The sequence below is a fragment of the Electrophorus electricus genome, chromosome 11 (assembly GCF_041902795.1).
Source record: "Electrophorus electricus isolate QZ-2024a chromosome 11, ASM4190279v1, whole genome shotgun sequence".
NCBI lineage: Eukaryota > Metazoa > Chordata > Actinopteri > Gymnotiformes > Gymnotidae > Electrophorus > Electrophorus electricus.
The window spans coordinates 4,493,958-4,506,147 of record NC_137507.1 but is presented as its reverse complement, the minus strand read 5'-3'; the positions used below and the strand labels follow the sequence as shown (position 1 = coordinate 4,506,147).

Sequence of the window (12,190 nt, the reverse complement as noted above, 5' to 3'; positions counted from 1 at the left end):
ACAAAGATGTTCGTTTGAATATGCTTATATAATATATAACCTGTATAGTAGCACTAAAAACCTGGATTTATTACTTCGTAAACATGAAACAAATTTCAGGAATTTTGCGCTTGCAGTCTGTGATATGAAATCGTACATAGTTTAGTATTCTTAACACTGACCTATTGTCACATGAGAATATGTATTGATACAGAAGAACGTTTATAAATCGCTCAAAGGCGTATGCAAAATGCTGCAAATGTGTACTCAGGAAATACTATTTCCTTTGAAGCTCAGCTGAGACATGCCTCGGCAGTCGTGCTTTTTCCGCTTATTCGGAGTGCACTTTACATCATGTGCACAAACCCCATTAGTTTATATAAATAACGCTGACCACGCAGTAAAATGTTATACATTTTGTCCACTTTTATAAATTGTGTTCAATAATTAACTGTATGGAAGCATATCGAATCAAGAATAAGGCACACTTTCAAAACTTAGCAAGGCAAAAAAAGGAAACCTGGAAAATCAACTGAAGTTGTCGCCAAGACTAAACACTAGATGGTGGCAAAGAGCTACATTTTGAGCAACAAGAGGGCAAAATAATGAAATATTGCACATTTGTCACAGCCACTGTAATAATTACTCATAAAGCGAGAATATAAACCAGGAATCTATCGCTGTTTATTAACTTAAAGTGGCCACCAAGTGCTCTATATGTACTGTCAACTGTATTTAACTGACCTGTTGAACACTCACCATCCTAGTGACATACAAAACGAACGCAGTTTTAGTCTAAACAAAAAATACAACCTATATACTCGTGACATTTCACATTTTAATCCTTAGGAAAAAAAAACATTTTTTGTTATTTGTCAACACCATCATAAATGGGTTCAACATGCAACGGAACTGGACAACACTTCCCAAGGTGATTCCCCTGGCTCTTCCCCTGATGTGCCTAATGGTCCAGCCTCAATGTGGTCATCCTGCAGGTCCTGTAAACACCCAGACAGAACACAACAACTGACCAGCCTTGTCTTTTAACACGCATGGTTGAAAGCCTGAAAGCAGAGCCTGTCAGCAATACTTTCTGCTTAAAGTTTGTCAGATTTTCAAACCAGTGTGCATGTACTCCTGTGAAGTTCATAGATTTGTTCACACTTGGGGTTGAGCTGACTAAAGTGTTTCACAACCATCGCTTACCTGGTTCAGGCGTGTTGGGAAAAGACGGAACATCTACACTAGGCGGGGGATCAAGCACCTTTACTTTAAAATGACCCAGAGACACTTAAGAAGTGTTGGACCAAACAATGTTAGTATGAAGCTCCAAGTCAGATGACCAAGTTTGGTGGCTGCTGCTGTTAAAACTGTATAGCAAGAGGTGCTATGTACATCACACTTCCAGTATAGACAAAATCATATCCAAGATGTTTAGAAACACAAGGAAAACCTACCACAACACAATTAGTATATAACTATGACCATAGTACAGGGCACGGGATTATAACCCGTGATGTTACCGTGAGCGGTAACCGTTTGACACCAAAGTCAGAAAGTCAGCGTGAAACCTTCCTGAAACGGCCATTTGTGCAAGCGTTCTCCAGACAGCCAGGGGGCGCCGCTGCAGCTGCTGTGTGCGGAGGGACACCGGCACTCATGGAACTGTCACCGTGCCGTAAATCTCTGCGCTCATTAGAGACCGCTGAGATGCAGTGTTGCGTGTAATGGCCCATTGCTTTAACAATCTGTCGGAGAGGGGCTGCACGGCTACCGCAGGTGGGTGGGGCCACTGCAAAAGCTTCACAACAAATGGAAACATTCTAAGTGTTTGTACCTGGATACTGGCATTTCAGTGTCTGCTGCCATGCATGAGGTTATGTGGTACACTCTAAATTACTATCCCAAGTGCATACCATAAAGTGACCTGCAATAAACAGTTACATCAATATATACTTTCCCACTTTTTGAGAAAACTAATTATAATTATATATAATTTACTTTAATTCAAAATCTGGAGATACAACAACAAAATCCCTATTATTGTTGGATATTTAGCCCTAAACTATTGGTCTAAACATTTTATCACGTTGACCTAATTACTGTTTATCAGGCTTCAAGACCTTTGTATCACTGTTCAATTAGCACAGCCAATTACAATTCTGACATATGAGAACCAGTGCTGCCCTCTAGTGCACCATGACGAGATACCTGCTTCTTTCATGGGAGAATAAAGCTGCCTTAAAACTGGCATAAATTAAGAGCAATGGACACAGCACAATATGACTCCAACTAATAACCAAACATGTGATATCTAAAGAATGTAATTAGATATGCAATTTCTAAGCAAAACAGACAAATCTATCACCCCTTAACTACAGGTGAAAGGATGTAAAAATTCTCTGGCAGGTGAGAAAGGTGAAAGTGAGACAGCTGTCATGCAGGCGTGGCTCGAGGGCATGCCGTGATGCCTGGCTGCACGTACAGAGCTGTTAGCAGGGAGGAATCACCTCTCCGCCTCACTGCAGTGCTGCTCGACATGACAGCCCATCACCGGTCGACCATGGCGGGCCTCAGAAACACACATCAGGCAGCCAGGCAAACCGAGCCGGCAGCTACATCAAAACTGGGTAGCGGAATCCCAGCAATGGTTTCTCTCTGTTTAAATCTCTGGAAGGAGATTTCAGCAGTTTAATATAAATTATTAGCAAACTGGAACCTTAAAAAAAAGCTGGCTGCAGCCCAAAATCTCTTTCCTTAGCCAAAACATAAAAAAATAACTGCAGTATAACTGGTGTATTAAATCCAGTTTGAGCAATCTTGGACTACTATACAAACACACCAGGAAGGATGTAAAGAGGTCAAGACCCTCTTCAGCAAGACAAACCTGTGAAACATCCAAGCAGTGATGCTCAAATTCTTCCTTGTTTATCTGCAGTTGTGATTAATAACTAAAATCTCTCAGTCTCCTCTCTTAGGCCAGGCCTGGTACCTTCCGCTCCTCCTCTCAGGCTGTGATTGTAGAAAGAGGCTCCTGAGCTCCAGGAACAACAGCAGGGCCTATAGGTGTTTTATGGTAAATTGTCGTGACTCTCAGGCATGCTGGGTGAGGAGGGCAGGCCTGGCTACAGTCAGCATGGGGCTGGGGGTGGGGGCAGGAAAGGTGTCTACCTGTGGAAACCCTCGCCGACATCAGCAGCTTTTTCAGATGGACCCCGGCAACTGACGAAGAAAGCCCTTCAATTGACACAACGGCCGGAGCCCGGAGGAGAGCACCCCTCCCAATCTGACACACACACACACACACACACACACACACACACACACACACACACACACACACACACAAACTAAACCACACACCACCCACTTGCCTGCTCGTCTGTCTGCGTTGGCACAGAGTGGGCAGTGCCCATCTGGCCTGGTCCAGCACCACCGCGCCCCTGAGCAGGGGCCTGCGGCGAGCGCCGGGCCATGCAGACACGACCAATTTAGTATGCCCTTCTGCCGTCTGCTGATGTTTCAATACAGACAGGAAGCTGCAGACTTTCACTCCACTATCGCTCTATTAAGAAGAGCTTTAAAGAACATTCTTGTCCTGGGGACTCATTGCCCTGCACTGTTTCAAAGGAGGCATGAAGTTGAGAAGCTCTGAGCTTGCTGCAGTGTACGAGACGAATTGTGGCTCCCACTTAAATGAAAAGAAGGGCCCCGCATACCAGTTTCTCCCAGTTTACGTTTAGTGTCATGGTTCTTTTTTTGCCAAGCATGACAACCTTGCTGCACTGGCCTCAGACCAGCCGGACAGAGAGGATAAGGAAGTAACACACCACTCATCCACCACCATCATGGCAGGCTTGAGATCAAAGCAACCCCCCACCCCCAAACACACACAAGTTCACAGAAGTCATACATACTGCTAATAGCCACATGGTAAAATGCAATGTCTCCCACCCCCACACACAGACCTTGTCCAGTGGCTTTTAGATGGCAGATCATCTCCTCGGGTCTGGACAGCCCTGTCCGAGCGCGAAGGTTCGGGAGGGTGTGGGTAAGGCCGGTGGAGTGAAGGTGACCACTCGCGGCTTGGCTTCAAAAACCACTCGGGATCCCTGAATCACCAGGGAAGCGAGCCTCACACTTGCTCGCTCCTCATCTTCCCCCTGTGCACACACAGTGTACAGCTCACGTGAACACCACTGGGTGTCTGCCATTCAGCCGAATATAGTTCATCTTGGAAAAAAAAAACGACAAAATTCTATAAGCGTTTGCACATGCTAATAAACAAAAACACATGCGCTAGCATTCTGCATCAGCTGCTTCACACCAGTGTCCCATAACTAAAATGAAGCATCACTCATAAGCATCACTCACATTACCATTCATATGGTAATGTGAAAGTGGTTATATAGTGCCTTGCAAAAGTATTCAACCCCCTTAAAAGTCATCAGAATCATGCCCAGTACAAAAGACAGATTGATCGAGCCAGTATTTTTTATTATTTTTTTGCATACCAGTATGATCTTTCTGTACATATCTGCCAGCAGATCTTTAAAAAGCATTACAAACTGCAAAAATATTCAGTCCCTTTAGATTAGAACTTGGCAGAACCACATTTGGGTCTGTAAGAATATGTTTCTACCAGCTTTTCACTGTTTGGGAGTGATTTTTACTCACTCGTCATGGCAGATTTGATCCAGGTTATTCAGGTTGGTTGGATGACCTCAATATTCAAATAAATTTTCTAAAATTTTTTGAAAGGATTGAGATCTGAACATTGAATTGGCCATTTTATAACATTCACCTCTTTGGTGTTCAAAGACTCCCATGTTATTAAGGCTTTGAAGTAGGGTATCTTGTTATATTTCCATACATTTTTGAACCATATTTCAATCATTCAGTTTGAATAAGATGCCCAGTCACCATCGAGGAAAAAGCACCCCCATAGCATGCGGCTGCCACAACAATACTTCACTGCTTGGATGGCGTTCCTTGAGGAATAGTCAGTGTTAGGTTTGTGCCACAGATAGCATTTTGAATTTTGGCCAAAAACCTTCACTTCTGTCTCATCAAAAGCTTATTCCACATTTTTGCTGAGTCATTGTGAGGCTTTCTGGAAAACTCCAGACACGATTTGATGAATTTTTCCTCAGTACTGGCTTCTTCCTCGACACCCTCCTATACAGGCTAGTTGTGTGCAGAGTTTTGATACTGCTGACTGGTGCATCTTCACTCCAGTCTTAGCCACTGAACTCCACTGTATCTTTTTCAGAGCTCTGATGCCGTGACCTGAGGGATGGCCTTGTGTTAATGCATTAAACAGCTTCTATTTCCTCACAATTCATCATAACTGATCCAGCAGTGTTCACTGGGGTACATTTGGATAATATTTTGTATCCTGGTGCATGTCTATAACTTTATCTCTAATTTCCTAAGAATGCTATTTGGTTTTAATTTTCACAAATTTCCTTCAGATTCACAGTGTGAACAAAGGGCTCCTGAAAACAGAAAATGTAAAACTCTAATGAGTCACAAGTAGAGACCAAATGTAAATCAACTGTGTCCAGCCACAGCCCGTCCTTACATAAACTTAAAGCCATCAGGTGGTTGAACTCATGCAAATAGCATTCTTCAGTTAGTAATTTTCATCACAATACTCTTACATTATATCAATATCATCTTTAATAACAAACAATATGGGGGCCAAGTAGTTTAAAATAAAGCCGCACAAAATAGCTTGTCATTTGTAATCCAGATTCATCTGAAGACTTTAAAGGGGGTTGAATACCTTTGCAAGGCATCATATGAACAGGTAGCACTGGGGTTCGATCAGGACTGCCAAACAGTGTTTGAGGGCAGGACTCCAGCAGTCACAGGTAATTACCCTGATTACAAAAACTGAAGTCATAAAGGTTACTGGAATATGGCCCTCCACACCTGGAGACATTATTCACTCCTGTGCTGACAAATGTCCTTTGACCCATGTGATGCCCACACTCACTGCCCAGTTTAGCAGAAAAATTTGAAGGTGTACCGTCTATTGCACATCTGCTGCCATGAAAAGTTGCTGTTGATTATGGTCAGTCAATTAAATTATGTCCAGTCAGCAATGATCCTGTGGTCAGAAACTGAAATGTTATACCAGCATCATTAAAACTGCTGGTTCCTATTAATTGAAAGTGCAACTTCTTCACAAAACCTTGCCGTTGCGGATTCTCAGTGGGCTTAAACAAATGCCATGTATGGGGAAGCCGTCAAAACCTTCAATCATTCTTTTCATAAACAGGCAATCCTTACAACTGCTTTAAACTCTCCTAAGATTTACTGGAATTAATTATCACATCGCATTGTGTTTAAGTCCAGTGAGATGATGTTTCTTTATCCTGATTCCATCACTGAGGTTGTCGTATTCTTTAGTATAAACAAGAGGGAAAATGACCATTTGAATTTGAATTCTTTAAGGTAGAGACTGAAAAATAGCGAACCACTCCTTTAAGCAGAAAATGTCCCAAGGACACACGGAATAAGAGGAGGTGAAACAGTGCCACCAGTGGCCTGCTGTTCTCAGCAGAAATAAATGGATCACCCCCACCCGCCCATCCCACCAGTGATTGCAGCTCTACATGACAGCAAACCCCAGCACTGGAGTCCCACAATTCAGAAAACCACCCCCTCACCGCCAAGCTTTATCCTGGAGTGACAACACTCAACTAATTCCCCATTCACCTTCACTCTGGCTTTGTGTCGTCCGTTAGTGAGAGTGCTATCATTCCTTGACGCGAAAATAATTAATTTCCCTTATCTGTGGCTAAGCTCTTCGAGCCAAATCCGCCTAACTGGCACCTCTTTATTCTCAGGTATTACTGACACACAGACGAGCGTGCACACACAGACGTCAATTTTCACACACTCCCACAGGCATGCGCACACACACGAGCGCGCGCGCTCAGAAGATTAATTGCATGTCTTCAGGGGGGTGGGGGGGTATGTCCGTTTTGGAACACCTGAAAGATCCTGGATGGTGGAGAGAGAGTGAGAGAGAGATAACATTGTCAGTGCGCGCGGCGTCTGACAGCAGAGCGGCATCCCAGGCGACGCCTCTCTGGTTCCACCCGCGGCAGGCTTTCGACGGGCTGCCCCATCGATCCAGCTGTCTGAGCGAGCGTTCTTACCCAGCGTGCCCCACCCCGCCACCTCTATTAAGACCAGCACGGTGTTATCTTCATCGTGCCGCGCCTCTCCTCCTCGGCCGCCTCTGCCCCTAGGAGGCCACGGGTTAGTCGGTGGCAGGAAGGTCTTCGGGAAAAACAGTACTGTGCTAGGAGGGAAGTGGAGTACGTGTGCTCAGAGTTCACGGGAAGAGGGGTGGAGGCAGGACTGTTAAGATGACTTTCCTTTCAAGTGGTCCATTACGTGTACTTATAGCTGCAAAGAGTAGAAGGAACCAAGGACCAGTTTGCACATAAGGACACGGAAACGGTTATTAACACGTGAATATTAGCGCACCTTACAAATAAGATCAAAGGGTGTATGAAGCAATGAGGAAAAAAGAGAGCACACACAGGGCTGATTACCTCCACACCATCGTGTTGAAGCTCTTGCTTTTTAGGTGGCAGCTGTCTCACGACCCTCATGAGCAGTGGCCTCCTCTCCCCCTGCCTGCCTTGAAAGTGCCCTGATGCCCCTGCAGGTTCCTGTGCATGTCGCTGCCCTTGCCATGGTCCTGGCAGTACCCTCCTCACTGTGACAGCAATGGCAACCCTGCCATCCTGTGAGGAATGAACAGCCAGGGGGCCCACAGCAAGGGCGCTGTGCAGGCCTGACAGCTCAGGCTGGGCTAAAGCTCCAGGAGGGGCAACTGGTTGAAACAGAGGCCTGGACGTAGGACGGAACGCAAAGCGCCGTCGGTGCCGCTGCAGCCGGCTTGGCTGGAGATGGGGGTGACCCTTGGGGTCGGGGTAGGGCCGATACTCCGGCAGACTCAGGAAGACCTGTCGGTCCAGCTGCGTGGGCTTACAGGGGCCCGGCTGAAGTTGCGGGATGCTCTGCGGGGACGGGCCTTTGCCCCACCGGGGCTGCTGCTCACGGGCGCTGCCAAGGGGGAGGTCCCTCCTAGGCTGCCTCCTCCACCTGTCCCGGGCCAGCAGGATATGCTTCTGTTCCTTTTGCCTCAAGTGTCGCTGCCTCTGATGTCGCTGCTCCTCCAGCTGCAGTCTGTACCATGACGCACCATCGTCCCCTTCCTCGCCCACCTGTCGCTAGCAGAGAGAGAGAGAGACGTGCCAACACGCGCCAACGTAAAACACAAGTTAACACAGAGTGCTGGGGGTTGCAGAGTGCACTGTAATCGCCTAATATAAAAACTGCTCAAATGAAGGAAGTTTCAGGAGAGTGCTTTGCAAGCTTGCCCTTGTGAAGATTTGTTGGCAAGCCCGAAAAAGGCTGGCCCTGGTTATCTGGACATAAGGGAAGGAGAAACTGCAGATAGGGATTGATTGATTTGCAGCGTGGGCCTCTCAAAGAGGCCCTGACAGCTGTTATTGATCTGGTAGAGGCTGCATTGTCCGAGCTAATAATTGGCTGTAATGAGCAGCTTTCAGTGATCCGGCTTGACCTTGAGCTGAGAGCGGGTGAGAAGTGAAAGGCTCTATTAACGCTATTGCTTTAGAAAGTAAGAGAGAGGGGGTAGGGAGGAAGAGAGTGAGCAAGTGGTAGAAAAAAAATCACAGCAATTGAGAGCAAGTAAAGGGGGGGGGGGGTGTTTAGGAAGGAGGGGGAGGGAGGGAGAGGGAGGGAGAGTGTGGGAGTGAAGTATTCTAGAGTCTGCCAGGCACAGTTTTCACATTTAAAACACTGGTCCCATAACCCCGTTTATGGCAAATTATAGAGCACTCCAGCAGGCGTGAAGCCCGCAGAGCTAGTGAGAAACTCACCTCGCTCCCTCTCCCTGTCTTAGCGATGATGCTGAGAGGAGAGGGAGGAGATGTGGGCTCCTCCTTGACCTCCTGACCCTGCCTCCTCCCCACCAGAACTGGCTCTGGGACAGCCCTGGCACACGCCGCTGCCCTGGCACTTGATGGCTGCTTGGCTGTGGTGGGCATCCCCGTGGCAACGGCCCTGGCCATGGGCCGAACCTGCACGGTGGGAGTGGGCGTGGGACAGGCGCTGTTAGCGACAGGTTCGGTCCCGGCCAGAACTGAAGCATCGCTTGAACCGCTGCTACAGTTAGGCAGTCTCCGCACCTGCTGAACAGAGACATTGGAGAAATACAAAGGGCTTTTGAAAGAAGGTTTTTAAATCTTAAACTGTGATGCTAAATAAAGAATATATAGGGATACAAGCTCTAACATTTTAAAAACAATTACTAAAATGGTGTTTATAAAATACATGTAGCTTTAAGAAACATTGGTTAACTTAAATAATTACATATTAATACATTTCATCCATTAATACGGTGAAAACTAATTATAACAATGAAATTCCTGACCATTCTGGGTCTGATTATAGCAGTGCAAAGAGGGACGGGCTGACTCTGAGGAGTGCACTGTGATTGGGCACTCTGCGAATGTTGGCGGACGGGAGGAGTGGCTGACACAGAGCTAGAAGGAGGCTCATTGCACTCTGATGGACACTGGAGAAGAGGTGGAGTTTGTGGAAGTGGCACGAGCAGAAGCCGCTGGTTCACACATTGCTGTGGCTTCAGGAGAGCGGATGGCCCCTTATCAGCACCACACATGCGCGCGCACACACACAGCCCAACATGTCAACTGATGCCAAAAAAGGGTAAAAGAACCCAAATAAAAATGTATTTCTATAAGGCACTTCTATAAGAAACCAACCACAATCAAACCTCACCGCTTACGTAGAAATGACTCATTCAGATAAAGCCTTAATATACTGACACTCAAACACAAGCAGTCAAACCAACAAAAGATAAAATGCAGAAACGTAATCAGGCAGCAACCAAGCACTGATAAGGGTTTTAACTTTATAGTATAGATTATTAGTATAGATAAAATAGATAATAGTAAAATAATTATTTGAAATATGATACATGATCTCATTCCTCAGAAGAAGCTGCAATGCAAATAAGCAGCTGCAAAAAGGAGCAATTTAGTACCAATTTTAACCACTAGAGGACACAGTAGTCTAGTTCACTTGCTCCTGCTTGAACCACAAAAATCAGGCTGACCTTGATCAGTCATGAAAAGAAATGAAAAAAAAGCATGAATAAATGGCTACATAAATATATCATGTGTCCTGAGAATAAAACTGGCAATATAAGAATGAATTTCACGAACAAGAATAAAGCACTAAAGTGGTTATAAACTAAACAGTAATGTATAGTATATTGCACACAAAGTTGCATATGCAAGAACAGGTGACTGAGATGATCAGGCTTAGCAAAGGTCAGGCCAATTGAATCACCTATATCTACGAAAGCCCAACATCTAAGCAACACTTCATATACTACCAGGTACCTGCAGGCACACACAGACACACACACACACACAGACACACACACACACAGATACATGCACATATGTACACGTTCGCATCATTACCTGTGCCTGTGGAGCAGAGCTAGTCATGGACCTGGATGCTTCTCTAGGGGGACAGAGGAACTTGGCTCGTGTCTGTCCCAGTCCCGGAAGGCCCAGGGGCCCCTGCGGAGCAGTGCGAGGTGCTGAGAGGCCCCCCGGCTGCGCAGGAGGCTGGGCGCCTCCCATGGGGGCAGGTCGTGCCACCGATGGACGACGGTCCGGCTGTGAGGCCGGGTGATACTGGCCGAACATATGCTGCCCTGGGAACACCAGGGCGGCAGGGGAGGTGGATAAGGGAGACAAAAAAAAGGGTTAGTGACTGGGCACGCACCATACTGCAGCATTTCCACTGATCTAATGTGACATCTCTACTTCTGTTAGCACCTCGGGAGCCTGACTGTATTCCACAGGAGATCAGGCACAGGCTAGACAAAGACCCAGAGCGAGCGAGCGAGCGAGAGAGAGAGAGAGAGAGTGTGTGTGTGTGTGTGTGGCTGTGTGTGCGCGAGACAGAGAGAGACAGAAAACTACATAGACTAATGTTTTTCTGAACACCTCTCATAAATCCGCACACTCTGAAAGGCGTCCTGCCTCACCTGCAGCGGGGCCTGTGACCCGCGGGCGACGGTGACCAGGCCCTGGTCGCCACATGCCTAAAGGACGGAGCGTCTCAGGTGAGCGCACCGGCCAACAGATGGCCGCTGTGTAGGGCAGGAAACGGGGGACAGTGTGCAGCGGTGCCCCCACAGAGCCCGTGCTGCACAGGGAGCCACCCCGGCACCGGCCCGAGCCCGGATCCCCCAGGCCTGAGCAATTAACCATCACTCCTTCCATCCCCACTATCATTAGTGCAGGTTGTTTTCACACTGCTTCTTCTTTTTCCAGATTTTTTTTTTAAATTCAAGTGAGCGCGGGTAAACGCTGCTATGAACGCATCTTCCAATTTCTGGTTTTCCAACACTTTACCAGCATAATTCTGAATAGGACATCAAACCTGAAGGACTTTGCTCTGAAACAAATTGTGGGAATGTGGTTTATTGATTACTGAAACTTTTTTGTGATTTGTTTTGCGCAATGGCTGTTGTCTTGTTTACTGTTAAACAGCTTGTGCTTTATTTGTTAAAGCTAAACTTTTTTGATGAATTGATTAATTAATTGATTGACTGATTTGGTTATTCAGGAATATAGTTATCCTGTCATGACTGGTCCATCATGCAACAAATTTTACTGATGTCATCAAAAGCATTAAAAAAGCCAACCATCATATAACATTTCTAGTTTAATATGGCAAAAAATACCTCTTAAATTTAGTCAATACTTGCAATTATTTGGGTGACCATTCTCTGTGAAAAAAGTGAATTTACCCATATGGATTCCTGCTAGGCCAGTCTGCAATCTAAGAGGCTTGGCACATAGGGGGGAGACGGCCTCTTCAAACACTGTTACAGCCTAATCACAGAACGGAGGGACAAACGGACAGACATGGACACGGACACAGAGAGAGAGAAAACCAGTTTAGAATGTGAATTTATACACACAGCATTTTATATTCATTAAAACATGAAAAAAGGCAATCTTTCACAAGCATATAGTCAAAAATGTGATTTCTGTTGCAGTTCTGTGTAAGCTAATATATAAAGCCAAAAAGAATATGAATCTTTAATTCC

At 46.0% G+C, this 12,190-nt stretch overlaps 1 protein-coding gene across 2 annotated transcripts; it reads right to left on the bottom strand.

Annotated features, from left to right (window-relative positions):
- rbm33b (RNA binding motif protein 33b) lies at positions 1-11,733 on the bottom strand. Of its 2 annotated transcripts, XM_081723510.1 has the most exons (5): positions 10,545-11,733; positions 8,913-9,224; positions 7,554-8,237; positions 3,948-4,142; positions 1-977 (listed from the first exon to the last, which is right to left on the bottom strand). In XM_081723510.1, exons 1-4 carry the CDS (start codon positions 10,773-10,775, stop codon positions 3,975-3,977), a joined length of 1,395 nt encoding a protein of 464 aa, XP_081579636.1. In that variant the 5' UTR covers positions 10,776-11,733; the 3' UTR covers positions 1-977; positions 3,948-3,974. The 2 variants fall into 2 exon arrangements, with proteins under 2 accessions (XP_081579636.1, XP_081579637.1); XM_081723511.1 differs by lacking the exons at positions 1-977; positions 3,948-4,142 and adding an exon at positions 7,280-7,404.
- Between the last annotated feature and the right edge of the window lie 457 nt (positions 11,734-12,190).

Bases quoted from the DNA above. Each gene is read 5' to 3' on its own strand.
- rbm33b (XM_081723510.1), bottom strand. From the start codon at position 10,775: ATGTTCGGCCAGTATCACCCGGCCTCACAGCCGGACCGTCGTCCATCG. The intron at 8,238-8,912 runs GTGAGTTTCTCA...TCTCTCTGCTAG, and splicing joins AGACAGGGAGAGGGAGCGAG to CGACAGGTGGGCGAGGAAGG. The intron at 4,143-7,553 runs GTAATCAGCCCT...GTGTGTGCACAG, and splicing joins TTCAACACGATGGTGTGGAG to GGGGAAGATGAGGAGCGAGC.